This window comes from Hordeum vulgare, chromosome 1H, assembly GCF_904849725.1.
Source record: "Hordeum vulgare subsp. vulgare chromosome 1H, MorexV3_pseudomolecules_assembly, whole genome shotgun sequence".
In the NCBI taxonomy this organism is placed as follows: Eukaryota; Viridiplantae; Streptophyta; class Magnoliopsida; order Poales; family Poaceae; genus Hordeum; species Hordeum vulgare.
This window is the reverse complement of record NC_058518.1, coordinates 397,673,289-397,698,352: the sequence shown is the minus strand read 5'-3', so window position 1 is coordinate 397,698,352 and position 25,064 is coordinate 397,673,289. Positions and strand designations below refer to the sequence as shown.

Below are 25,064 nucleotides of genomic sequence, written 5' to 3'. Positions count from 1 at the left end.
ATAGCATCTCTAGCAGTATCAGGCATAGCATCTCTAGCAGTATCAGGCATAGTAGCATCATAAGCATCATCAATCACAGGCGTCATATCAAGATTTCTAGCAGGAGGTGGTGTCGCAAACTTACTCATAATTGAAGGTGAATCAAGTGCAGAGCTAGATGGCAGTTCCTTACCTCCCCTCGTAGTTGAGGGCAAGACTTTGGTTCTTGGATCTTTCAGATTCTTCATAGTGATCAGCAGATATAAATCCCAAGTGACTCAGATAATATAGCTATCCTTCCCCAGCAACGGCGCCAGAAAAGTGATGTTGTCGGGCAACTATTCCTGACTTGATGCCTCCTCGGCAATGGTGCCAGAAAAGAGCTGCTTCCAGTTGCTCAACAATTAGCAATTGTCTTGCAATAGCCCACCAGCGTGTGGGATCGCGGCAGTTTTCAAGGGTAGAGTATTCAACCCAAATTTGTTGGTTCGCACGACGGGAAGCGAAAGAATATTCTCAAGTATTAGCAGTTGAATGTGTCACATTCAACCACACCTAAAAGATTAGTGTCTGCAAGCAAAGTATCAGTAGCAAAGTAGTATGATAGCAACGGTGCCAGAAACGATCTGGTCACAAGGCAAACTATTCCTAACGGTTGTATCAACGGCGCGAGTAAAAAGTATTGTAGCAAGTAGCAGCAGTGTAACGAGTAACAACAGTAGCAAGGAACAACAATAGTGACAGCAGTAGCAAGTAGCAACAGTAGCAAGTAACAGCAGCAACAAGTAACAGTAGCAGCAACAGTAGTAACAACAGCAGAGGAAAGCAAGTAACAACAGCAGTGGGACAAACTCGTAGGCAATGGATCGGTGATTTGTCGGATGGCATTCATCATGCAACAGCTATAACACGGAGAGATATGTGACTAGCTCCCGTTCGTCAATGTGATGTAGGCATGCATTCCGTGTGTAGTCATACGTGCTTAGGGAAAAGAACTTGCATGACACCGATTGTCCATCCCTCCCGTGGCAGCGTGATCCAAATGGATACTACGGGATACTAAGGTTCTCCTTTTAATAAAGAACCGGATCAACGCATTAGCACTTGGTGAACACATGAACTCCTCAAACCATGGTCATCACCGGGAGTGGTTCCGGTTATTGTCACTCCGGGGTTGCCGGATCATAACACATAGTAGGTAACTACAACTTGCAAGATCGGATCTAAAACACACATATATTGGTGACAACATAATAATTTCAGATCTGAATTCATGGCACTCGGGCCCTAGTGACACGCATTAAGCATGGCAAAGTAGTAGCAACATCAATCTCAGAACATAGTGGATACTAGGGATCAATCCCCGTCAAAACTAACTCGATTACATGATAGATCTCATCCTACTCATCACCGCCCAGCGAGCCTACGAATAGATTACTCACGAACAATGAAGAGCTTCATGGAATTGGAGAGGGAAGAAGGTTGATGATGACGATGGCGATGATCTCCTTGATCCGGAGCCCAAAACGGACTCCAGATCTGCCCTCCAGGGCAAGAATGGGATGTGGCGGCGCCTCTGGATCGTGAAACGTGATGAAATCTTCTCTCTTTATTTTTTCCGGGACGAAAGGGAATAAATAGCGCTGGAATTGGGGGCGGCAGAGCCACGTGGGCCCCACAAGCCCTGACGGCGCGACCTAGGGGGTGGTCGCGGCCATAGGGCTTGTGGCCCACTGGCTCACCCCTCCGGTGGATCTTTGCGCAGGTATTTTTCATATTTTCCAGAAATATTCTCCGTAAATTTTTAGGACGTTCCGAGAACTTTCATTTCTGCACAAAAACAATACCATGGCAATTCTGCTGAAAACAGCGTCAGTCCGGGTTAGTTCCATTCAAATCATGCAAATTAGAGTCCAAAACAAGGGCAAAAGAATTTGGAAAAGTAGATACGATGGAGACGTATCATGGCTCAAGTACACGGGGGTGTGGGGGAGGGAATGACTCTCTCCTCTCACATGGAAGTGCCCAGTTCCCCTTGTAATGCCTTGCTCCTTTTCCCCGAAAACATGAGCGGGAAAGAGTGGCCATAGGGCGCCAATCCGAAGGGGGGCAACAGCTTAGACTAATCATGCTAAAGTAGTCTTTGTAACGCGCGGGTAGGGTCGACGATGACCTCCCTCCTGGCGCGTCAATCCGCCCTAATCTTCTTTCACCGGAATGGCAAGCTTTAGGAACCTGCTTTCGGAGGGACAGCGGATGCTGCACCTTAATCACCAAAGGAGAAATCCTCCCTGTCCGCGCTGCCTTGCGCGTCCTCTGCCATCCTTCTCCGTGCGGGTACGTCACCCACGTGATGGTCACGGGGCCCTGCGGCTGGCGCTGTACGCCCGGCCTCACGAGGCCACCTCACGGGAGGAGCCGCACGAGGCTACCTCGCCCCTGGCGACCTCAATAGTGCATGGTCTGATGACGAGGGGCCTTAGGAGGCTCGCCCCTCGCGACACGGCTCCCTTCGAAGTGGCCGGAACATGGCCATCTTCCTCGAGCCGGCCCAAGTGTCGCATCCTGGACTGGAGGCAGACTGGTTGTGGTAACCTGGTTCCTACTGGGCCGACAATACCAAAAAGAACAGTAACACACACGAGATAAAACTAGAAGCACGCCGCTCAAGGGAGAACGCATGTGAGATCTCTAGCCGTCCTCCACGTTATCTTGTATCTTCGACATACGCCCGACCCTTCTTCTCCCTCTCCATACCTTTTCCATCCCCTATGCACTCTTGAGTATTTTTTCCAAAGACTCCGATTCATTGTTTTTAGATAATCTTGCAAAATAAAAAATTACAATGTTTACAATGTTTACAATGTATTTTTTACAATGTTTACATGGACGAATAAAAAATTATCGGACAGGCCTAACTAGATATGACAATCAAATTCTTTTTTTTTTATATTGTTTGAATAACTTATCACATGTGTCACGTGGTATGGCGATCAAACCTTAATAAACCATACCTTGCAAGATTTGTGAGCCTCGACCCTCTTTCTTTGGATTTGGATGGACCAAGCAAGTTGCTGATCTAACGGCCCAAAGACAAGTGGCCAGCCCGTTAAGCATCGCCTTCCCTATTTCACCCCGTGCGCGGCGCCGCTCCTCACGAACCCTAGCTACAGCCCCTTCGCGACACTCTACCGCCCTCCTCGATGGATCCGCAGCAGCCGGAGCCCGTCAGCTATCTATGCGGAGGTACCCCCCCCCCCCCCCCCCCCGCGTTCCCCCGCTCTCTCGTTCGTATTCTCGCTTGCTCAGATGTTACACGCCTTGTGTTGATTCGATTCTTCGACCACGAAGAGAAGCACAGTGTTTCGATTTCTCGTGCAAGTAAATTGACTTCCCCTCCGTATTTATTTAAACGAGTATGTGTATGCGTTCCTTCAGATTGCGGAGCTGAGAACACGCTCAAGACAGGGGATGTGATCCAGTGCCGCGAGTGTGGGTACCGCATCCTCTACAAGAAGCGCACCCGCAGGAGTATGGCCCCTTAACTTTATTCTTTCGATCTACTTAAATTTTCTTGTCACGTTTTAATATTTCATTTGCTAATTGCTTTGTGTGCACTTATCTGAAATACGGTTATAAATTGCTGTGTGCAATTACGTTTAGAAAAAGAAAAAAACAAGCTATGATACGCATCTAAAACGTTGAAATTCAGTTTCGAAGAACAGTATTCGCCATCTATTATCATTAAAGTGTTAACTATCCTCCTTCACCGGTGGAAATATTTGATCACATATTCATCATTGCATAATTTACAGCCGTAATTACTAATGCAATGGATATAAGTATGTGCCAGTTGTAGGTATTTACTGGATTGCTTATAAGCTCTGTACATACTTCCATTTGACTGTGGATTAGTTTCTGACTTGCTCAAGGCAGAATCAAGATCCATATGGAAACAGGAAGTTCAAAAAGTTACATAACCTCTTGAATCTTTGGGAAAAGTCGCATAACACCATTAAGCTGGAAACCTCATCGTTGATCCCGAAATTGCTCGCAAACACAATTTTTGGGGTAAAATATATGGTTTGAAGTTTATTAGGTTATGTGGATTTTTCACCAAGGTTTAAAGTGATTATCTAGATTTTTTTAGAAACTTTGGAACATATATCGTCGAGGTACTCTTTGACCAATCATACTTTATTTAGGTCAGTTTATACCAATGCACAGTGTATGTACCTTGTGCTTGCTTCCATTTACTCGTGCAATAGTTTGTCACTGACTCAAGCTAGATTTAAAAACAATACTGAAATGGATTTTTTGGAGCAGTGTACACAACCTCAAGAACCTTGGATAGCCGCTTACCGCCATCAAGTTTAAAACCACATTTTCTACCCCAAGGTTTTGTGCAAATACAATTCTAGGCGTGAAACTGTACGGTTTAAAATTTATGAAGTTAATAGGTTTTTGTTTCACCAAAGTTCACATGGTTTTCTAGGTTTTTTCATAAGAATTTTCAAACATAAATGGTTCAAGATTCTCAAGGACCAATTTATTTATTACTTTGTCAACAATCCCTTAGCTGAACCATCCTTTTTATTTGTTGAGAACACCCAGTCCTGATTTCTGTAATGATCATAATACATAACTTATGTGCCTTTAATACATGATGTGTTTGGCTCACCCACTTGTATTAAGGTTTGCAAGGCAGCATGTTAATCAGATTGTTTCTATATGTTACTTTGTTTCTATTCACTACTTCATTCATTATTGAACTTGTGCAGCACTTTGTGGCTTAGCCAAGCTATAAAAGTTGGAAAGATTTACATAGCCTCTTGAACGTTTCGAAATGCCATGAACACCATAAATATTTAACGGATATCCTGCGGCACAGTTTATGCAATTATGCTTTATAGTATACTGTTTGAAGTAAATGTGTCTCGCAAACCAAAGTTCCGGAGGATATCTAGATGTTTAAATAAAAACTTTGTGAATTCATGGTATAGGAACTATTAGAACCATCGGCCGACATATATGACTTTGTCATCAGTTCTTATTAGCACCATTGTTTATTTGAGCAAGGGCAACCGATCAGATTGTAAATTCCAACATTTATACTCATGTCTTTCATGTATTGTGCTTATAGCCGAACTGCCACATTCTGGGAAATACACATGATCATGCATATTTAACCTCTTTTTTCATTAAACACATTAGTTCATACTGTTTCTTTCTCTTTTTTTGTGTGTTAGACTTTCTTGTAAATAAATGCCAGGCATGCAATTACTAGAATCTGTGTTATAGTAATATTTTTCTGTTTGTAGAGGTACATTTTTGTTTCTTTAACACCCCTTTTTTTGTCTTGAAAACCAATAACGTTGCTTCTAAAGCTAACTATGTTGACTTGTGTTAAATGACAATAACCGGGTACATGTCAGCTACATACTTACAATACAAACAACACTTGACATATCCCTTCGATACTCAAGACGCAGCCACCTAGCCCACCTATCAATAATAAGGAATACGGTCGATCTTGCTACTTTAGTGAGTCCTAGTGATGTTTGATTGCAAAGTTGTTGCAACAAATTTGTTGGTTTTAGGTTCAAAGCAGGCACATGAGTGTCTATTTCGTAGTTTTTGTTTTGACCATGAACTAACTAGAAGTAAAAAAAAATTGCTTGCATGGCTGTTCTGGTTGAGAAATATCTCATGTATGCTTGATGACACTGAATAATACTAGATTTTTAGTTCAGTTCAAACTGAATTTGTTTGCAACATATAATCTCCGCACGCTTTGTGCAATCGCTGATTAAACTGTCTCCTCGCTTGGGCAGTTGTTCAATACGAAGCTCGCTGAAGACAAAGGAACAAGCATCATTCGCCGTTAGTTCATGTCTGGAGCGATGGGAGTGTGTGCCCTGAGACAAAGCTACAATGGAGAAATGTATTATATATTACAGTGCTTGTAGGTTGTATTTGTCCGTTGGACTTTGGCTTGAAGTGGTAAAACTTTTTGTAACCGTATTGAGATTTCAGACATCAGGTAATCGAGATGATGCATCCTGAAAGCTGGATATCGAAAAATTGTTATTATTGCTATTGCAGGCAATAAAATGACCTGTTGGTTGGTCGCAAGCTCTTGCTGTTATTTTCTGCCTGTATTGATATTTTCCTTAATTCTCGTGCTGTGTTCTTTAAACTGAGCTTTGTAATGTTTTGTGGGATTAAGAATTTCCATTACGTCACTGTCGCTCGGCCTTTTTCTGACTTTCCAATTTTCCCTTGACGGGTCCATGAAAATGAGGAGGGCAATGTCGCTCGGCCTTTTCCAGTTTAGACAAGGGACCGACCAAAATGGAGCGCATGCACCATTGCTGACTGTGATTGTGGCAAGCGCAAGGCTCAGACAAATTTATCGAGGCTAATCAACCCAGATTCACCTTGCACTTTGCACCGGTGTCTTTGTCAGTGCCTGTCCAAAGGAAAGCTCTCTTGATTTCGTTGATACTCTTCACGACGGGAGGGGGATAATGAGGGATGTGGCATGATAAATCTCTTGGGATGTAAGGACCGACTTCACAAGGGAGCCCCATCCCGGTGTTGTGATGTTTCGCCCGTCCCACAGAGCGAGCATAGCCGCCATGTCTTTAAGGAATTGAAAATCAGCCCTCTTAGAGCATTTCTAGCAAATCCTGTAAAGCCTCATCTTGTAAATTTTGTTTACGGACGTCTACATTTTTTCTTTGCGGTACCGCGAGGCCTCCAATGGAACAGACGAGTGTAGACTATCTGTTCCGCACCGGAGGCCTCGCGGTGTTGTAAAAAAATCATAGGGCAAATATTGGCAAGTGCTTGAATTCATATAGATGCATGAAATTTATATATACGTAGTCGCACTAGTTCGTAGCATTCAAAATCAGACACAACATATGAGGTAGCAAGTTTAGCCATACTATGAGCGATAAAACAAAATAAAACATGATTAAATGGCCACATGTCCATCTTTCTCCGGCACATGTCCATTCTTCTCAATCCCCAAAGTTCTTTTGGCATTGCATCCATGCCCTCTGGGTTCATCATTATGAACCCGGTCCTCCTCGGTGGTCCTCTGGTCCCTCCTCTTTTACTCCTCTAGGGCGATCTTGCACTTCTTGAAGGCACACATTTTCTCCCACTTCTCATCCTTGTGCTTGTATTTCTTCTTGGTCACAGCCACTTTAGCATCTCAGTGCTTCGAAAGTGATGTTCTAATCCCCAGCTCATGTGAGCTTGGGTGAACAGTAAAATCATAAAAAATAGAAAAAATAAAAAATTGATTTTTTTCTGAAACATTGACAAATGTTTTCGTAGCTTGCAAAATTTTGTTGTAAAATAACATTCGTGGAAAATATGGCAGAAAACCAATGCTTCACAATGCGTTTGAAAATAACATTTTGGAGCATCAATTTTTTTGCCACTATTTCTACGATTTTCATATGGTGATGAAATTTTACAAGGTAACAAACATTTTGTCAATGTTTCACACAAAAAAAGACAGAATTTTCTGAATTTCTTTTCCATTTTTTTATTTTACTATTCACCCAAGCTCACATGAGCTCGGGATTAGAACAACCACATCCCCAATGCTTGGTTAAGATAGTTTCTTTCATCTTCGCCATGTCAACATTTGATCTCTCAATATGGTTGTCTCAACCGACCTCTTCACTCTCGCTTTCTCCTTCTTGTTTTCATCCGTTTTTCCTTGTTTCTTCCTTCTTTTGATGCATCATCACTATCATCATCCTCATCTTTCACTCTGACAAGAGAACCTTTCTTTGGAGGAGCTTCTTTGTCCGTCATCCTCCACTTCTCACTATCCTTGAGCAAGCGCTAACAATGATGAAGAGTGAGCGACCGATCCTTGAAACCTGTGGTTTACTTGAAATATTCATTGGCGATGCGATCCTACACATGGACATTGAGACAAGTATGAGCTCAAAATTCTATCAACTCGTACAAAGTCAACAAAATGAAGAAACACTCACATAATCATCAATTCTGGAGCCACTTGGAGGTGCATTCCACACTTTCTCCAAGCACCCATCCCAACGGCAAGAAGTTTTCTTGATCACATTCCAACGACGTTGGAGTGACTTTAATGACCGATCGGAGGGAATGACAAGATCTGGAGGTACTTGTCCTCGATCTTTTGCCAATAACTCCCAAAGCTTTGATTTTTGTCGATCATCGCATCAAGTGACACACTCTCCCATGCTTGAATCAAGCATGCACCCTTCGTCTCCATGTAGTTGCCGGTCCTTCCCAGTCTAGCATCATACTCGGCCTCCTCAATCTCTTCTACTTCATCATCACCACCGTTCGCTTGATCGACCTTCGCCTTGATCTCCACTTGAGCCTTATCGAAATCATCAAGGGGAGCACTCAAATTCACTGCATTCTTCTCCAACAATTTGGTATATGTTGAGTGCATGTTTTGGCTACAAAATTCAACAGGCAAAACATAAATAAGAGTTTCAAAGCCAAACCAAAGATCACTGGAGCGTTTCAAGCAAGATCTTTGGTTTGGCTTTGAAACTCTTATTAGCACCTTCGCCTCCCAAATGTTTCATCTAACATGTTGTAGGCGTGACCGGTCGAGTAACCATGATCGGGTAGAACGTGGCCAATTGGAGGCGAAGGATGAGCCCGGACTCGATCTCAAACGCCTTCTTCCTCGAGGCCATCACCCGCGCACCGGTCACACCGATGGAGTCGGTGTTCTTCCTCGTGCTGGCGGCCATGATGGAAGGAATCAGAATGGGGGCGGAAGGATATGGTGCTGCACCGAGCACGCCTCCATGCACGAGATGATTCCTCTGTCTCTTCCACTTGGCGACGATGGTGGAAGATGTCGGCGCAGCGCCTGCATGCATGATCGAGGGAGGCGCTAGAGGATGGAGCGGCATAGATGGTGGCGGCGAGGCATGAAATACGACACTCAGTGGCTAAGGGTACTCCATAGGGTCGTTGGCGACGCATGAGGTTGGACGATGAAGGGCCGACGAGATCGGAGTCGACGACGAGGAGTGAGGCGAGAACGAAAGGGGGCGAAGTTTCCTTCACGCCAAGGAAAAGAAGGGTTAGGTGAACTGGCAAAAGGAGGGAGGGAATCCAAAGATATGATGGAATCGGCCGAGAGTTTGCAGGATTCTGCAAAAAAATTAGTGGATGACCAATTTTACTCGATTGTTTTGGATGAGATTTTAGTGGATCTATTCCGGGAGAAACAACGTCCCCGTAAAATTGGGAGACCCAAGTAACGCATGGGAAAGGTGGCATGTGGTGCCGGTAGATTTTGAAGGATCGCGTCTTTTGCCACAAATCAACTCCGTCGTCCGACGCGATATATTTCAAGACTATTAAGAGACAGTCTTCTTGGAGTGAGTAACACCCGTGTATTTTTCTTTTCTTTTGAACACATTACAAATGCATACACTTATGCTGACGTGTAAATACTCGTCTTTATGAAATATGTACGCACATCTTATTTTATGAGTATCTTCAAAAGACTGAATCGACACATCATTTTAAGATTGACAAAGTCGCCATAGACACCTTCATAGTCGACGAGAATGTCCCCTTTCACTAAACACATTGATGAAAGCATAAAATAAACCAAAAAAATACGAGCATCAATTGTCAAGTTTAGAACTTAAACCTGATGAGCTGATGATACCACTTCCTTTCTAAACCATCCAACTATGGATGGGGCATATCTTTTGCCATTTTTTTTCTAAAAAAACAAACTGTCTTCTACTCATAACTGTCTTCTACTCATGACTGAAGAATCAAAGTTTGTTATTGCCATTTTCTGAGATGCACCCAACGACAAGCACATCATTCTGATGATTAAGAAAGTTTTGTATGTTGCAGTCCGCTTTTTTCTCAAAAAAGGAAATGAATAATCAGCGTAATTTCTGCAGTGCATGCAACGAAATAAACCGAGAGTTACTTTCAGTGCAAACTGTACATATGATTTTTTTCCCCATCAATGTCCAAATAACCTACCAAGTCTTACAATAAAAGATAATCATTTTCTTCATGCAAAATACTTCATGAATATATCTAGACATACTCCAGTGCTATATACATCCTTTTGAGTATCAACTAATTCCAGACGAAGGGAGTAGAACATAACCTTGAAACTTACCCAAGAAAATACATTGCACATTTTGTATTTGTTTACACTACACCATTATGTCCTTAGGGATTGACAATCAATTAATCATACATGGCATCTTTTTGTATATCATCCACTCGTAACAAAATTCATTGTCATTGTTGATCTTAAAACAGCAAAACGGCACTAACAAATTTGTTCAAATATCACCATAATGAAATAGCTCTTAGATCAATAACGAACAGCGTAGCCACAGTAACAGTAACGTGGCGTGGAAGAATCCATATGAAGAACAAAGAGAAGGGGAAATAACGAACCAACCCGTGTAGGGAAATGCAACTATATTTCATTTCAACTTAATCACAGAACCTCCTCACGCAGAAAAAAATAGACAACCTACTAAGAACAAGGCATTGAACATACATTTAGAAGGGAAGTTCTGCATCTGAACTAAAACATTTCTGACAGATATAATACACGAATAGTAAACAGGCCAAGATATTAATTCTTAACCATCACTAACTATTTTACAAGGATAGCTTGGCTGTTTGCAATAAACTAAATACTGCACAAGTAGTGTTGCTTCAGTCAATCATGGATCATGCTGGCTTCTTTGCGTGTACCTCAAACGTTGTCGTCTGCCCGGCTGAAATGCTGGACCATCCTGCCTCCTGTCAATGCCTGCACGATGGTTACCAGCATAACGTCGATCAAAGATGCCACGGCGATATCCGCGGTAACTGTTGTTGTGCCTAGGATGCTGGTCCAAGAACCCCCGGCGCAGCCAGCTTTGTGCGCTTGAGCGCCGGATGCCCTGCCAATCTGCACGTGAGCTGCGCCTATCACTGAACGGAAGCCTGGGCTGTGGCAGAAACCTAGGGAAAGCATGCCTTCCATCTGGCCAAATGCTAGGTGATCCTAGCCTTCCATTCAGCCAGGGCCTAGAGGCCCCATGTCGGTTATCCGGTGATTCTATTAGGTCTTGGGCGGGAGACCACCACTCATCACCACTTTCTTCCCCAGAATCCTCATCAGGAGACATGGCATCTCTAGTCTCAATAACATAGTCACCAACTATTACTGCACCAGGATTCTGTGACCTGATTGCGCTAATCACATCACCAAACTCCTGCTCACGCTCAAGGCGATCCCAGGACCTTTTCCTTGAGATATCTACAAGGGCAGGCTTTGCAAGCAAGTGAGCTGTTCTAGCATGCTCACGAAGCTGCTCATAGCTACCAACAAATTTGCAGCAATCATGGGAGCAACACCTCGACTTCTCGTCCAGATACTTTCTGACTTCTCCAGCAGGAATCCAGCCGGATACTGATCCTCTACAGAGAGGGCACTTCATGTCAACTGCAATTTGCATAGCATCATGACATTCTTCCGTTATAATGCTACTTTCTCCTACGAATGGTGTTGAATTAGCAGATTCTTGGTTATTAGCATTATCAATTTGTCTTCTGAGGCTTGGGCTCAACAAACGTCTGGAAATCATACTATGGTGAGATCTTGGTTGGACTGTTCTGTTATTGGAGTTTGAAAGCACCGAAGAGGTTGAGTGTGAATCACGGACCTTACTATCTCCATTCATTTCTCTGAACCGGTCTAGACAATTAGAGTGTCGATGGCTTGTGTTACAAATATAGCTTCTGCAGCCATTCTTGTAGGAACTGCATATAAGTAAAACAGCATTGTGTGGTTGCTCCATACAAATAGGGCAAGAAATCCTGTCCCATTCCATATGCAGAGCAGTGCATGATGTGACTGTAGGTCTGTTACTTTTCTTACTTGTCATCTTGAAATCAACTGTGACGAATCTACTTTGTCGTTAGAATTGTTGAAAGAAAGAACTATTAACTGACTCAAGTTGAGCATTTATACTGATTAAGAAAAACATTATGTTGCTAAACATAGTTCCATTCCAATACCGACTTGAACATTAATATATTTTTACAATGACAGAGAAAAAGAAACTGTCTTACTAAAGATATAATATCAGCTGGGGGCATCATATTACAGTTTCCAAATCAGTATTAGCCCGAAGGAAATTATCATGGTGCAAAGTAACTCATGCCTTGCAAAGATATGAATCAGATTCTAAAAAGTTCTGGTACATTAAATAAGGCCATCACAACAAGTTAAAATTAGTATTTTGCTACAGGAAAAGTTCTATAGTATGTTACATTAGTTATCAGCAATGAAATAAATACATACAGTAAGACAGCAACAAAAAAGATGATAAATTAGTAAAACAGATGGTTTAGAAGCAAGACAAATGCACCATCAGAAAAAAAAAGTGAAAGCAGAGGTTTAAAGCACAAAAGTAAGTTCATTAAACTTCTGGGAAGGGGTTAGCACTAACCTACAGGCAGCAGCCGTCTGTTCTGCACAATTCAAAGACAAGAGCCGTGATAATATTGACACAAGAGATATCCTGAAATAATTTTACACAAACAGTATTGTAAGATCATAATTTGCAATACATAACAACCAATACAACAAGAACAAAGCCTTTAGTCCCAACCAAGTTTGAGGGTAGGCTTAGAGCTAAAACCCATAAGATCTCAAAACCAACTCATGGTTCTCGCACGTGGATAGCTAACTTCCACTCACCTCTGTTCCACAATACATAACAACCAATAACTAGAATAAGAAAAAGCATCCGAAAAAGGAGTTATTTTGTTCGGACATGTTTATAACTGACTAAAACATCAGAACTTGGCTTCTAGTACAAATAGGAATCAAACATGTGAATTTACATTATACATAAAAAAGCATTATTTCCCAGGCTTCTGATTTTTATCAAAAGTGAAATACTAAAAATACAGCATTTTCCACTAGGAGTTGACATCAGCCTTGAAAATAAGTATAACAAACCCAACAAGAGCTCCGGAAACCACAAAGTAGTCCACAAGTATATACCTGAGCAATTGTTTAGCATTACTCATGTATACAACATAGATTCAGAACTGGAGAACCTAATATCTCCTAGACGATCTCTTACAATTGTATGCTTTCCAAGATAACGCTTTGTAAGACAAATAGTCAACCAAAGATCGCTCATCTGCTAAAGATCAGATACGCTCGAACTAAAAAAGGATTGGTGCAATCCATATCCAATTCTTTATTGTTTATTTATTTCATTTTAACACCGTACAGCGACAAGGACAGCAGCCGGTGAGTTTTTCCTCTCTAGTTTCCTTGAGACCATCACAAAATCCCCAATCGCCCCCCCCCCCTATAATTGTATAACGAATCGGCAACTAAATCCCCTCCCCCTACAGCCTAATTATCCCGTTGAACCGAGAAAACCTAGCGAATCAACGGCGGTACTGCCTACCGACTCTGCCGTGGCCGGTAATTCACAGATCGGGTCGATCTAGCACCGATCGGGAGGAGGCAGGATAAATCATCTCAGAGAAACAAGAATAGAAAACGAAAGAAAAAGCGAAATTATTACGGCGGTTTGACGAGACCGCAGATCGGATTAGGCCGACCCTTCTTCGTCTGCCTTTTCTTGCTTGGGAGCCTTTCTTTCGTGTTTTTTCTTCCGTGGCGGAACAGGTGGGGGGTGAGGGGTATTGGTTGCGTTTGTGGTCGCGCGCGTGGGAGGGGTGGGGTGGGGTGCGGTTTTATGGCGAAGGATGGAGAGGGGTTGGCCGGCTTGGGGTTCCTTTTCGTTTCCTTTCGGTGTTTTTTTTTTTAATATTTCCTCCGTTTTAATTTTTTTATTTCAAATTTGTCTAGATATGAATGCAACTAATAATATTTTAGTGTTTAGATACATCCATTTTTAAACAAACTTAAGACAACAATTTTGAGATGAAGGGAATAATAAGGAGGAGAAGGTGTTTAAGGACAATCTTCAGACCAGTAAATTTGTTGTCGTATATGTCGGCAGATAAGATAATCAGTCATGAATACGGATACGAAAGCTGGTCCAATCTTATATTCAATTATACTGAAAATAACGGATGGGAAGGAAGAACTTTATGTAACTATTATATTATTAGTATAAATCAAAGAATTTCTCAAAAAACGGCAATTGATATTTCATTTGTTGTGAAAGCGTCCGCTGCTGGCAATGGAATCAGAGTCAAAGCTCTTGATGAAGTTTAGACAAGCTTGCATAGTCCTTAAAAGATCTTGAGAACTGAATAAACAAGACATATAGTTTTTAACCTAACCAGAAGGGTAAGAAGTCGAAGGTCAATTACACTAGCTAACCAATAAGCATAAACTGCAAGGAAAAATAAAAAAATACATCCTAAGAAATATGCTATACTTAACATTTTTCATAACTCGCATGCACTTCGAACCAAGTTTCAACCGACTCGACGAAATTCATGCAAACACGGCGAATTTTCATATAAACCAGATGGAATTCATTACATTCAGAACATTTTCATTAAAAAAGCGACAACACCCTAAATCTATCCTACGGAGGCGCCCGTCGTCCACTTCCTTTGTATTTCGCAATGACGACCACGTCCTCCATTTGCCGTCTTCATGAACGGCGACGGGGTTCAAGACCCATGAAGTGGAGGTGTGATATTAGGCAAGAAACAGTAAAACATGGGAGACGGACCGGCCCACTTGGGACACAATGCTTTGCCGCCTCACATGCCCTACTCATCCTCAGAGGGGTTTGCGACATGTCCGTCGTCGTCGTGGACAGTTCGTCACTTTGATGAGGACATCAATACCATGGTTACACCCACATTCTCGACTGTTATATATACTCGACCAATTACTAAAGCTCGTGCACGCCAATTGAATTACCGTATATTTTAATTTCTTGATAACAATTCTAACGTTCATGGGAATATGATCCTACCTAAATTGGATACATTTGTGTTGATTACTATTGAAGGGCCTAGAATGGATAAGAGGGGTGAATACTGGAGCAGGATCAAATATGGAGACGAAGGTGCGCGCGAAGGGAACCAGAAAGGCGTTTCTTGTGCAGATTTCAACACTTTGAAGCCTCCTTTGCTGACATACAAGGACATGCGCGAAATATACAAGATGCCCTTTCACAAATTTCATCCATAGCCCAGTGGTTGAGGAACCACGCAAAATGTATCCTTCTATTTAAGCTTATTACTTGGATCATCTTCGATCCATTTGTGCTCGTGCTGAAAACCCACCTAGCTTAGTTGAGGGAAAACCATTAAATGAGCATGCTTATTATGTGCTACATCATTTATCTCAAAGAGGGAAATTCTTGTGGCGTCAAATTAATACTTTGTGTTGCTATGCTTGGAATTTATGTGAAATATATGATTTTACTTGTTCCAAAGAAACTAAAAAACACCTTCCTTACCAGTGTGTGTTTAATGATAATGAAATATTATCTTCTTATGCCAAGGAGGCCTATTTTTATTTTGATGTTGAACAAATAGAAGAATTTGTTGCTTTTAAGGGTGCTTATGAAATTGCTACTTTGATTGAAGAGTAAGATGCTACTCTTTACAAATCTGAAAATTTTGTCGTACTTAAATATTGCTATGAAAATTATGCTTCTAATGCTTTTGTTAAAGAATTTAATGAAAGAATGACCGTTGTCTTGGAACATAATAATACTTCGCATGAATCTATGGAAGAAGAAATTGCTGAAATTGTGAGCTCATTAGATGAAAAAGATGAGGAGGAGAGCGAAGAACAAAAGGAGGAAGAGAGGATTAGCTACATGTGCCCACCTTCTAATGAGAGTAACTCTTCAACTCATACATTGTTTAGTTTCCCTTCGCACATACCTAAGGATGAATGATATGATAATTGCTACGATCCCTAGGATTCGTTTGAAATATCCCTTTTTGATGAACTTGATGCTTGCTATGCTTGTGGCCATGATGCCAATATGAATTATGCTTATGGAGATGAACTTGTTGTAGTTCCTTATGTTAAGCATGAAATTGTTGCTATTCCACCCACACATGATAGTCCTATTATCTTTTTGAATTCTCCCAACTACACCATATCGAAGAAGTTTGCACTTATTAAAGATTATATTGATGGGTTCCGTTTTACCACTACACATGATGATTTTAATGGATATAATATGCATGTGATTGCTGCTCCTACTTGCAATTATTATGAGAGAGGGACCGAATCTTCACCACTCTATGTTTCCAATATGATAAAATTGCAAGAAACTACTTATGCTATGTATTGGCCTTTACTTTGTGTGAATGAATTGTTCTTTTATGAAAAGACAATGGATAGGAAGAGAGTTAGACTTTGTTGCTACATGATATATATCTCTTTGTGCTCACTACTAAATTACAAATCAATGTTAATTAAAATTGGATTTGATATACCTTGGGATCCAGGTGCATCAATTACTTGAGGACTATATGCCTAGCTTAATGGCTTCAAAGAAAGCGCTGCCAAGGAGACAATCCGGAAGTTTTAAAGAGTCATTTATTTATGTTGTGTGAGTTTAAAATAATCAAAAACAAAAAAAATAAAGTGTGGAACCTAAAACCTTTTCAAAAAGAAAGGTGAAAGTGAGAAAGATGAGCACCGTTGAAGTGGGGGCTAGCCTTGAACTTTCTTCATGCCCATTGAAACTTTGTGAATCTTGATTACATAAACTTTTCAACAAAAATAATTATCCCCTTGTGAAAATCCATTGTATTATAACAATAATATGCCAAGATTTACCTTTAGGATGTTTGAATTCCTTGTTTGATATGTGCTGTGGAAAAACAGAAACTTTGGCTCTAGTGTTTGATTTTTCATGTATTACCAGGACGTAAAAAATCTGAAATTTTTATGCACTAATGTGATAAAAATTTCTTACCACATCCTAAATTTTCAGAATTTTTTGATTTACAGAAGTATATGTTTCATCTGCATCTTTATAGACTCTCATGTTTTTCACAGATTGTTGTTATAGTTGCTTTACGTGCTTATGTTTTGAATTCTTGTTGAGCCTCATTGACTTGGGAGCCATATAATTGTGATAGAATATAGCGGGTATTGTTAGACTATAATTATACAATAATGTTATGACAGGATATGATGAGATTTGATGTTATATGAACTAACTAACCTCTCTAATAAAAGTTCTGCCAAGTTTTGTGTGGATGAAGTGTTCGAAGATCGAGGAGGTATTGATATGAGAAGAATAAGGAGAGGCAAGAGAACAAGCTTGGGGATGCCCAAGGCAGCCCAAGTAATTATTCAAGGATACTCAAGCGTCTAATCTTGGGGATGCCCCGGAAGGCATCCCATCTTTCGTCTTCAACAACTATCGGTATGTTTTGGTTTTTGTTTTGTTCACATGATATGCGTAAATTCTTGGAGCATCGTATGCGTTTTATTTTCCTTTTCGCAATGCACCATGTCGGTATGTGAAATTCCATGTTTGATTTATAGAATACTCTTTGAAGTTCACTTATATCTTTTGAGTATGGCTTTATAGAATGATTCATGTGCTTCACTTATATCATTTGAAGTTGGATGCCTGTTTCTCTACATATGGAAAACCGTTATTTGTGGAATGCACTTTTTCTTCACTTATATTTATTAGAGCATGTACGGTGTTTTATACAAAGAATTCAAACTCTTGTTCTTCACTTATATTTGTTTGAGAGTTGATAAACAGAAACAATAATTTGCATGGGTTATAAGACTAGTCCAAAAATAATAGGTATGCAAGGAGTCATAGTCAAAACCTTTATGTAGCACATTAAAGAGAAATTGTGGGTTAATGCTATTGATGTGGTAACGTGAAAGGGTGTGAGTGCATCGTTGTTGATTCGTAGAAGTGTCGGTATTAATAGGTGTTAAACTTATTGTTCATCTAAAAATTAAAAGGGTGTGGTGATGATGTGTGAGCATTTCTATTCCTCGTTGAAATCCTAGTGTTGTTTCGAGTCGGAGTCGCGCGATGGTTAATTCCTCCCAACCCTCTCCCTCGGTGCATGCAAGTAGTACTTTGATTTGTGATAAAACTAATAAAAATTTGAAATAAGTATATGAGTTCTTTATGACTAATGTGACACCATGGACATACGCGATCTCACCTCCTCATATTTGCTAGCCTCTTTGGTACCGTGCATTGCCCATTCTCACATCGAGGATTGGTGCAACTTTCGCTAGTGCATCCAAACCCCGTGACATGACACGCTTTGTTGCACATAAGATGTTGGAGAACGTCGCATGGGAAATAAAAAATTTCCTACGCTCACCAAGATCAATCTATGGAGACTAACATCTACTAGAGGGGGGAGTGCATCTACATACCCTTGTAGATCACTAAGCGGAAGCGTATATAACGCGGTTTATGTAGTCGAACATCTTCGCGATCCAAATCGCAGTTCGTCCCACGATCCCGTCACGACCCCTCATGTGATCCCATCACGATCCATCCCTATCTAGTGCCGAATGGACGACACCTCCGCGTCCAGCACACGTACAAATTGACGATGATCTTCGCTTTCTTGATCCAGCAAGAGGGAGTGAAGAGGTAGCTGAGTTCTCCGACAGCCTAACGGCGTGGCGGAGATGGTGGTAGAGCTGATCCGGCAGGGCTTCGCCGTGCACTGCCGAATCGAATTAGAGGTGGAACGAACTAGAGGGAGGGAGAGGGGGTTGCGCCTTAGATTGAGGTGATGCTGCCCTCTCTCCCCTCCACTATATATAGGAGGTAGGGGGAAGGGGTGGCACCCTAGGGTTTCCCCTAGGTTTGGCCGGCCGCCCAAGGTGGAGGAGTCCACCTCCAACTAGGAGGTGGGGCGTGGAGAAGAATCCTCCTCCTATTAGGACTCCTCCCCTCTCTTCCCTCTTCGCGCATAGGCCCATAGGGGTTGGCTGCCCAGCCCATCTGGGGCTGGTGCGCCACCTCCTAGGATCCCCACGGGGTGGGTGGTGTTGGAATTATGCCCTAGAGGCAATAATAAATATAGTTATTATTATAATTCATGTATCAATATAATCGTTTATTATCCATGCTATAATTGTATTGAATGAAGACTCATTTACATGTGTGGATACATAGACAAAACACCGTCCCTAGCAAGCCTCTAGTTGGCTAGCCAGTTGATCAAAGATAGTCAGTGTCTTCCGATTATGAACAAGGTGTTGTTGCTTGATAACTGGATCACGTCATTAGGAGAATCACGTGATGGACTAGACCCAAACTAATAGACGTAGCATGTTGATCGTGTCATTTTGTTGCTACTGTTTTCTGCGTGTAAAGTATTTGTTCCTATGACCATGAGATCATATAACTCACTAACACCGGAGGAATACTTTGTGTGTATCAAACGTCGCAACGTAACTAGGTGACTATAAAGATGCTCTACAGGTATCTCCGAAGGTGTTCGTTGAGTTAGTATGGATCGAGACTGGGATTTGTCACTCCGTGTGACGGAGAGGTATCTCGGGGCCCACTCGGTAATACAACATCACACACAAGCCTTGCAAGCAATATGACTTAGTGTAAGTTGCGGGATCTTGTATTACGGAACGAGTAAAGAGACTTGCCGGTAAACGAGATTGAAATAGGTATGCGGATACCGACGATCGAATCTCGGGCAAGTAACATACCGAAGGACAAAGGGAATGACATACGGGATTATATGAATCCTTGGCACTGAGGTTCAAACGATAAGATCTTCGTAGAATATGTAGGATCCAATATGGGCATCCAGGTCCCGCTATTGGATATTGACCGAGGAGTCTCTCGGGTCATGTCTACATAGTTCTCGAACCCGCAGGGTCTGCACACTTAAGGTTCGACGTTGTTTTATGCGTATTTGAGTTATATGGTTGGTTACCGAATGTTGTTCGGAGTCCCGGATGAGATCACGGACGTCACGAGGGTTTCCGGAATGGTCCGGAAATGAAGATTGATATATAGGATGACCTCATTTGATTACCGGAAGGTTTTCGGAGTTACCGGGAATGACGAATGGGTTCCGGGAGTTCACCGGGGGGGGGGCAACCCACCCCGGGGAAGCCCATAGGCCTTGAGGGTGGCGCACCAGCCCTTAGTGGGCTGGTGGGACAACCCAAAGGGGCCCTATGTGCTTAGGAAAGAAAATCAAAGAGAAAAGAAAAAAAAGAGGAGGTGGGAAGGGAAGGAAGGACTCCCACCCACCAAACCAAGTCCAACTCGGTTTGGGGGGGGGGAGCCGTCCCCCCTTGGCTCGGCCGACCCCCTTGGGGCTCCTTGAGCCCCAAGGCAAGGTCCCCTCCCTCCCACCTATATATACGGAGGTTTTAGGGCTGATTTGAGACGACTTTTCCACGGCAGCCCGACCACATACCTCCACGGTTTTTCCTCTAGATCGCGTTTCTGCGGAGCTCGGGCGGAGCCCTGCTGAGACAAGGTCATCACCAACCTCCGGAGCGCCGTCACGCTGCCGGGGAACTCTTCTACCTCTCCGTCTCTCTTGCTGGATCAAGAAGGCCGAGATCATCGTCGAGCTGTACGTGTGCTGAACGCGGAGGTGCCGTCCGTTCGGTACTAGATCGTGGGACTGATCGCGGGATTGTTCGCGGGGCGGATCGAGGGACGTGAGGACGTTCCACTACATCAACCGCGTTCACTAACGCTTCTGCTGTACGGTCTACAAGGGTACGTAGATCACACATCCCCTCTCGTAGATGGACATCACCATGATAGGTCTTCGTGCGCGTAGGAAATTTTTTGTTTCCCATGCGACATTCCCCAACAGTGGTATCAGAGCTAGGTTCATGCGTAGATGTCTTCTCGAGTAGAACACAAAAGTTTTTGTGGGCGGTGATGTGCGTTTTGCTGCCCTCCTTAGTCTTTTCTTGATTCCGCGGTATTGTTGGATCGAAGCGGCTCGGACCGACATTACTCGTACGCTTACGAGAGACTGGTTTCATCGCTACGAGTAACTCCGTTGCTCAAAGATGACTGGCGGGTGTCAGTTTCTCCAACTTTAGTTGAATCGGATTTGACCGAGGAGGTCCTTGGATGAGGTTAAATAGCAACTCATATATCTCCGTTGTGGTGTTTGCGTAAGTAAGATGCGATCCTACTAGATACCCATGGTCACCACGTAAAACATGCAACAACAAAATTAGAGGACGTCTAACTTGTTTTTGCAGGGTATGCTTGTGATGTGATATGGCCAACGATGTGATGTGATATATTGGATGTATGAGATGATCATGTTGTAATAGATTATATCGACTTGCACGTCGATGGTACGGCAACCGGCAGGAGCCATAGGGTTGTCTTTATACTAATGTTTGTGCTTGCAGATGCGTTTACTATTTTGCTAGGATGTAGCTTTAGTAGTAATAGCATGAGTAGCACGACAACCCCGATGGTGACACGTTGATGGAGATCATGGTGTGGCGTCGGTGACAAGAAGATTGTGCCGGTGCTTTGGTGATGGAGATCAAGGAGCACGTGATGATGGCCATATCATGTCACTTATGAATTGCATGTGATGTTAATCCTTTTATGCACCTTATTTTTCTTAGAACGACGGTAGCATTATGAGGTGATCTCTCACTAAAATTTCAAGACGAAATTGTGTTCTCCCCGACTGTGCACCGTTGCTACAGTTCGTCGTTTTGAGACACCACGTGATGATCGGGTGTGATAGACTCAACGTTCACATACAACGGGTGCAAAACAGTTGCGCACGCGGAACACTCGGGTTAAGCTTGACGAGCCTAGCATGTGCAGACATGGCCTCGGAACACATGAGACCGAAAGGTCGATCATGAATCATATAGATGATATGATTAGCATAGGGATGCTGACCACTGAAACTATACTCAACTCACGTGATGATCGGACTTGAGCTAGTGTAAGTGGATCATGAACCACTCAAATGACTAGAGAGATGTACTTTTTGAGTGGGAGTTTAGCGAATAATTTGATTAAGTTAAACTCTAATTATCTTGAACATAGTCTAAGTCCACTTTGAATATATTTGTGTTGTAGATCATGGCTCACGCGACAGTCACTCTGAATTTTAATACGTTCCTAGAGAAAGCTAAGTTGAAAGATGATGGAAGCAACTTTGTAGACTGGGCTCGTAATCTTAAGCTAATCTTACAAGCTAGGAAGAAGGATTATGTCCTTAATGCTGCGCTAGGAGATGAACCACCCGCTACAGCTGATCAGGATGTTAAGAACGCTTGGTTAGCACGTAAGGAGGACTACTCAATAGTTCAATGTGCAGTCTTGTATGGCTTAGAACCGGGACTTCAACGTCGCTTTGAGCGTCATGGAGCATTTCAGATGTTCCAGGAGTTGAAGTTTATCTTTCAGAAGAACACCCGGATCGAGAGGTATGAGACCTCCGATAAATTCTATGCTTGCAAGATGGAGGAAAACTCGTCTGTGAGTGAACATGTGCTCAAAATGTCTGGGTACTCAAACCGTCTAGCTGAGCTGGGGATTGAACTCCCGCAAGAGGCTATCACTGACAGAATCCTTCAATCACTGCCGCCAAGCTATAAAGGCTTTGTGTTGAACTACAACATGCAAGGGATGAACAAGTCTCCCGACGAGTTGTTTGCGACGCTGAAAGTCGCAGAGTCTGAACTCCGTAAAGAGCATCAAGTGTTGATGGTAAATAAGACCACTAGTTTCAAGAGAAACGGCAAAGGCAAGAAGGGTAATTCAAAGAAGAGCGGTAAGCCTGTTGCCAATCCGACGAAGAAACCCAAAGCTGGACCTAAGCCTGAAACGGAGTGTTACTATTGCAAGGGTATGGGTCACTGGAAGCGCAATTGCCCCAAGTATCTGGCAGATAAGAAGGCGGCCAAAGAAAAATCAGGTATATTTGATATACATGTTATTGATGTGTACTTAACCGGCTCTCGTAGTAGTGCCTGGGTATTCGATACCGGTTCTGTTGCTCATATTTGCAACTCGAAACAGGAACTGCGGAATAGACGAAGGCTGGCGAAAGATGAAGTGACGATGCGCGTGGGAAATGGTTCCAAGGTTGATGCAATCGCCGTCGGCACAGTCTCACTTCAGTTACCATCAGGATTAGTGATGAACTTAAAACATTGTTATTTAGTGCCTGCGTTGAGCATGAACATTATATCTGGATCTTGTTTATTGCAAGACGGTTACTCTTTTAAGTCAGAGAATAATGGTTGTTCTATTTCTATGAGTAACATCTTTTATGGTCATGCACCCAATATGAGAGGATTGTTCATATTGAATCTTGATAGCGATACACACATACATAACATTGAGACCAAAAGAGTTAGAGTTAACAATGATAGCGCCATATTTTTGTGGCACTGCCGCTTAGGTCATATTGGTGTAAAGCGCATGAAGAAACTCCATGCTGATGGACTTTTGGAGTCACTTGACTTTGATTCACTTGACACATGCGAACCATGCCTCATGGGCAATATGACTAAGACTCCGTTCTCCGGAACAATGGAGCGTGCAAGTGACTTGTTGGAAATCATACATACCGATGTGTGTGGTCCGATGAGTGTGGAGGCACGCGGCGGATATCGTTATTTTCTCACCTTCACTAACGATTTGAGTAGATATGGTTATGTCTACTTGATGAAGCACAAGTCTGAAACATTTGAAAAGTTCAAGCAATTTCAGAGTGAAGTTGAAAATCATTGTAACAAGAAGATCAAATTCCTACGGCCTGATCGTGGGGGTGAATATCTGAGTTTCGAGTTTGGTGCTCACTTAAGACAATGTGGAATTGTTTCACAGTTAACACCGCCTGGAACACCACAGCGTAATGGTGTGTCCGAACGTCGTAATCGTAGTTTATTAGAGATGGTGCGATCTATGATGTCTCTTACCGATTTGCCGTTATCGTTTTGGGGTTATGCATTGGAAACAACTGCATTCACTTTAAATAGGGCACCATCAAAATCCGTTGAGACGACACCATACAAACTTTGGTATGGCAAAAGGCCAAAGTTGTCGTTTCTTAAAGTTTGGGGATGTGATGCTTATGTCAAAAAGCTTCAGCCTGAAAAGCTGGAACCCAAAGCGGAAAAGTGCGTCTTCATAGGTTACCCAAAAGAGACAGTTGGGTACACCTTCTATCTCAAATCCGAGGGCAAAGTGTTTGTTGCTAAAAACGGAGCTTTTCTCGAGAAGGAGTTTCTCTCGAGAGAATTGAGTGGGAGGAAGATAGAACTTGACGAGGTTGTCGAACCTCTCATCCCTCTGGATGGTGGCGCATGACAAGGGGAAACCTCTGTCGTTGCGACGCCGGTTGAGGAGGAAGTTAATGATGATGATCATGAAACTCTGGTTCATGGCAGGTAGGTTCCAGAGTAATCCAGGACTGGATCACTGGACAACGGTCAAGAATATCCTGAAGTACCTGAAAAGGACTAAGGAGATGTTTCTCGTGTATGGAGGTGACGAAGAGCCCGCCGTAAAAGGTTACGTCGATGCAAGCTTTGACACAGATCCGGACGACTCTAAGTCGCAAACCGGATACGTATTTATTCTTAATGGGGGTGCGGTAAGCTGGTGCAGTTCCAAGCAAAGCGTCGTAGCAGATTCTACATGTGAAGCGGAGTACATGGCTACCTCGGAGGCAGCTAAGGAGGGTGTCTCGATGAGGCAGTTCATGACGGATCTTGGAGTGGTGCCAAGCGCACTGAATCCAATAACCTTGATCTGTGACAACACGGGTGCCATTGCCTTAGCAAAGGAACCATGGTTTCACAAGAAGACCAGACACATCAAACAACGCTTCAACCTCATCCGCGACTACATCGAGGGAGATGACGTAAATATATGCAAAGTGCACACGGATCTGAATGTAGCAGACCCGCTGACTAAACCTCTTCCACGGCCAAAGCATGATCAACACCAGAACTGTATGGGTGTTAGATTTATTACAATGTAATTCGCATGATGATGTGAGGGCTAGATTATTGACTCTAGTACAAGTGGGAGACTGTTGGA

At 42.6% G+C, this 25,064-nt stretch overlaps 2 protein-coding genes across 5 annotated transcripts; one reads left to right on the top strand and one right to left on the bottom strand.

Moving 5' to 3' along the window:
* The first annotated feature begins 3,094 nt into the window (after nucleotides 1–3,094).
* LOC123440254 (DNA-directed RNA polymerases II, IV and V subunit 12) lies at nucleotides 3,095–6,114 on the top strand. The gene is made up of 3 exons (XM_045116835.1): nucleotides 3,095–3,225; nucleotides 3,418–3,510; nucleotides 5,814–6,114. The coding sequence occupies exons 1-3, from the start codon at nucleotides 3,183–3,185 to the stop codon at nucleotides 5,834–5,836; spliced, it is 159 nt and encodes a 52-aa protein (XP_044972770.1). The 5' UTR covers nucleotides 3,095–3,182; the 3' UTR covers nucleotides 5,837–6,114.
* Nucleotides 6,115–10,464: 4,350 nt separating this feature from the next.
* LOC123440229 lies at nucleotides 10,465–13,739 on the bottom strand. 4 transcript variants are annotated; one of them, XM_045116819.1, is made up of 3 exons: nucleotides 13,605–13,739; nucleotides 12,507–12,578; nucleotides 10,465–11,961 (listed from the first exon to the last, which is right to left on the bottom strand). In XM_045116819.1, the coding sequence occupies exon 3, from the start codon at nucleotides 11,937–11,939 to the stop codon at nucleotides 10,731–10,733; it is 1,209 nt and encodes a 402-aa protein (XP_044972754.1). In that variant the 5' UTR covers nucleotides 11,940–11,961; nucleotides 12,507–12,578; nucleotides 13,605–13,739; the 3' UTR covers nucleotides 10,465–10,730. The 4 variants fall into 4 exon arrangements, with proteins under 4 accessions (XP_044972754.1, XP_044972761.1, XP_044972737.1 ...); XM_045116826.1 differs by having other exon boundaries at nucleotides 10,465–11,814; XM_045116802.1 differs by having other exon boundaries at nucleotides 10,465–11,950; nucleotides 13,605–13,625.
* Nucleotides 13,740–25,064: the final 11,325 nt, after the last annotated feature.

Coding starts and splice junctions, on each gene's coding strand:
- LOC123440254 (XM_045116835.1), top strand. CDS start 3,183: ATGGATCCGCAGCAGCCGGAGCCCGTCAGCTATCTATGCGGAG. Junction 3,226..3,417: donor CGTCAGCTATCTATGCGGAG/GTACCCCCCCCC, acceptor GCGTTCCTTCAG/ATTGCGGAGCTGAGAACACG. Junction 3,511..5,813: donor CAAGAAGCGCACCCGCAGGA/GTATGGCCCCTT, acceptor TCGCTTGGGCAG/TTGTTCAATACGAAGCTCGC.
- LOC123440229 (XM_045116819.1), bottom strand. CDS start 11,939: ATGACAAGTAAGAAAAGTAACAGACCTACAGTCACATCATGCACTGCT.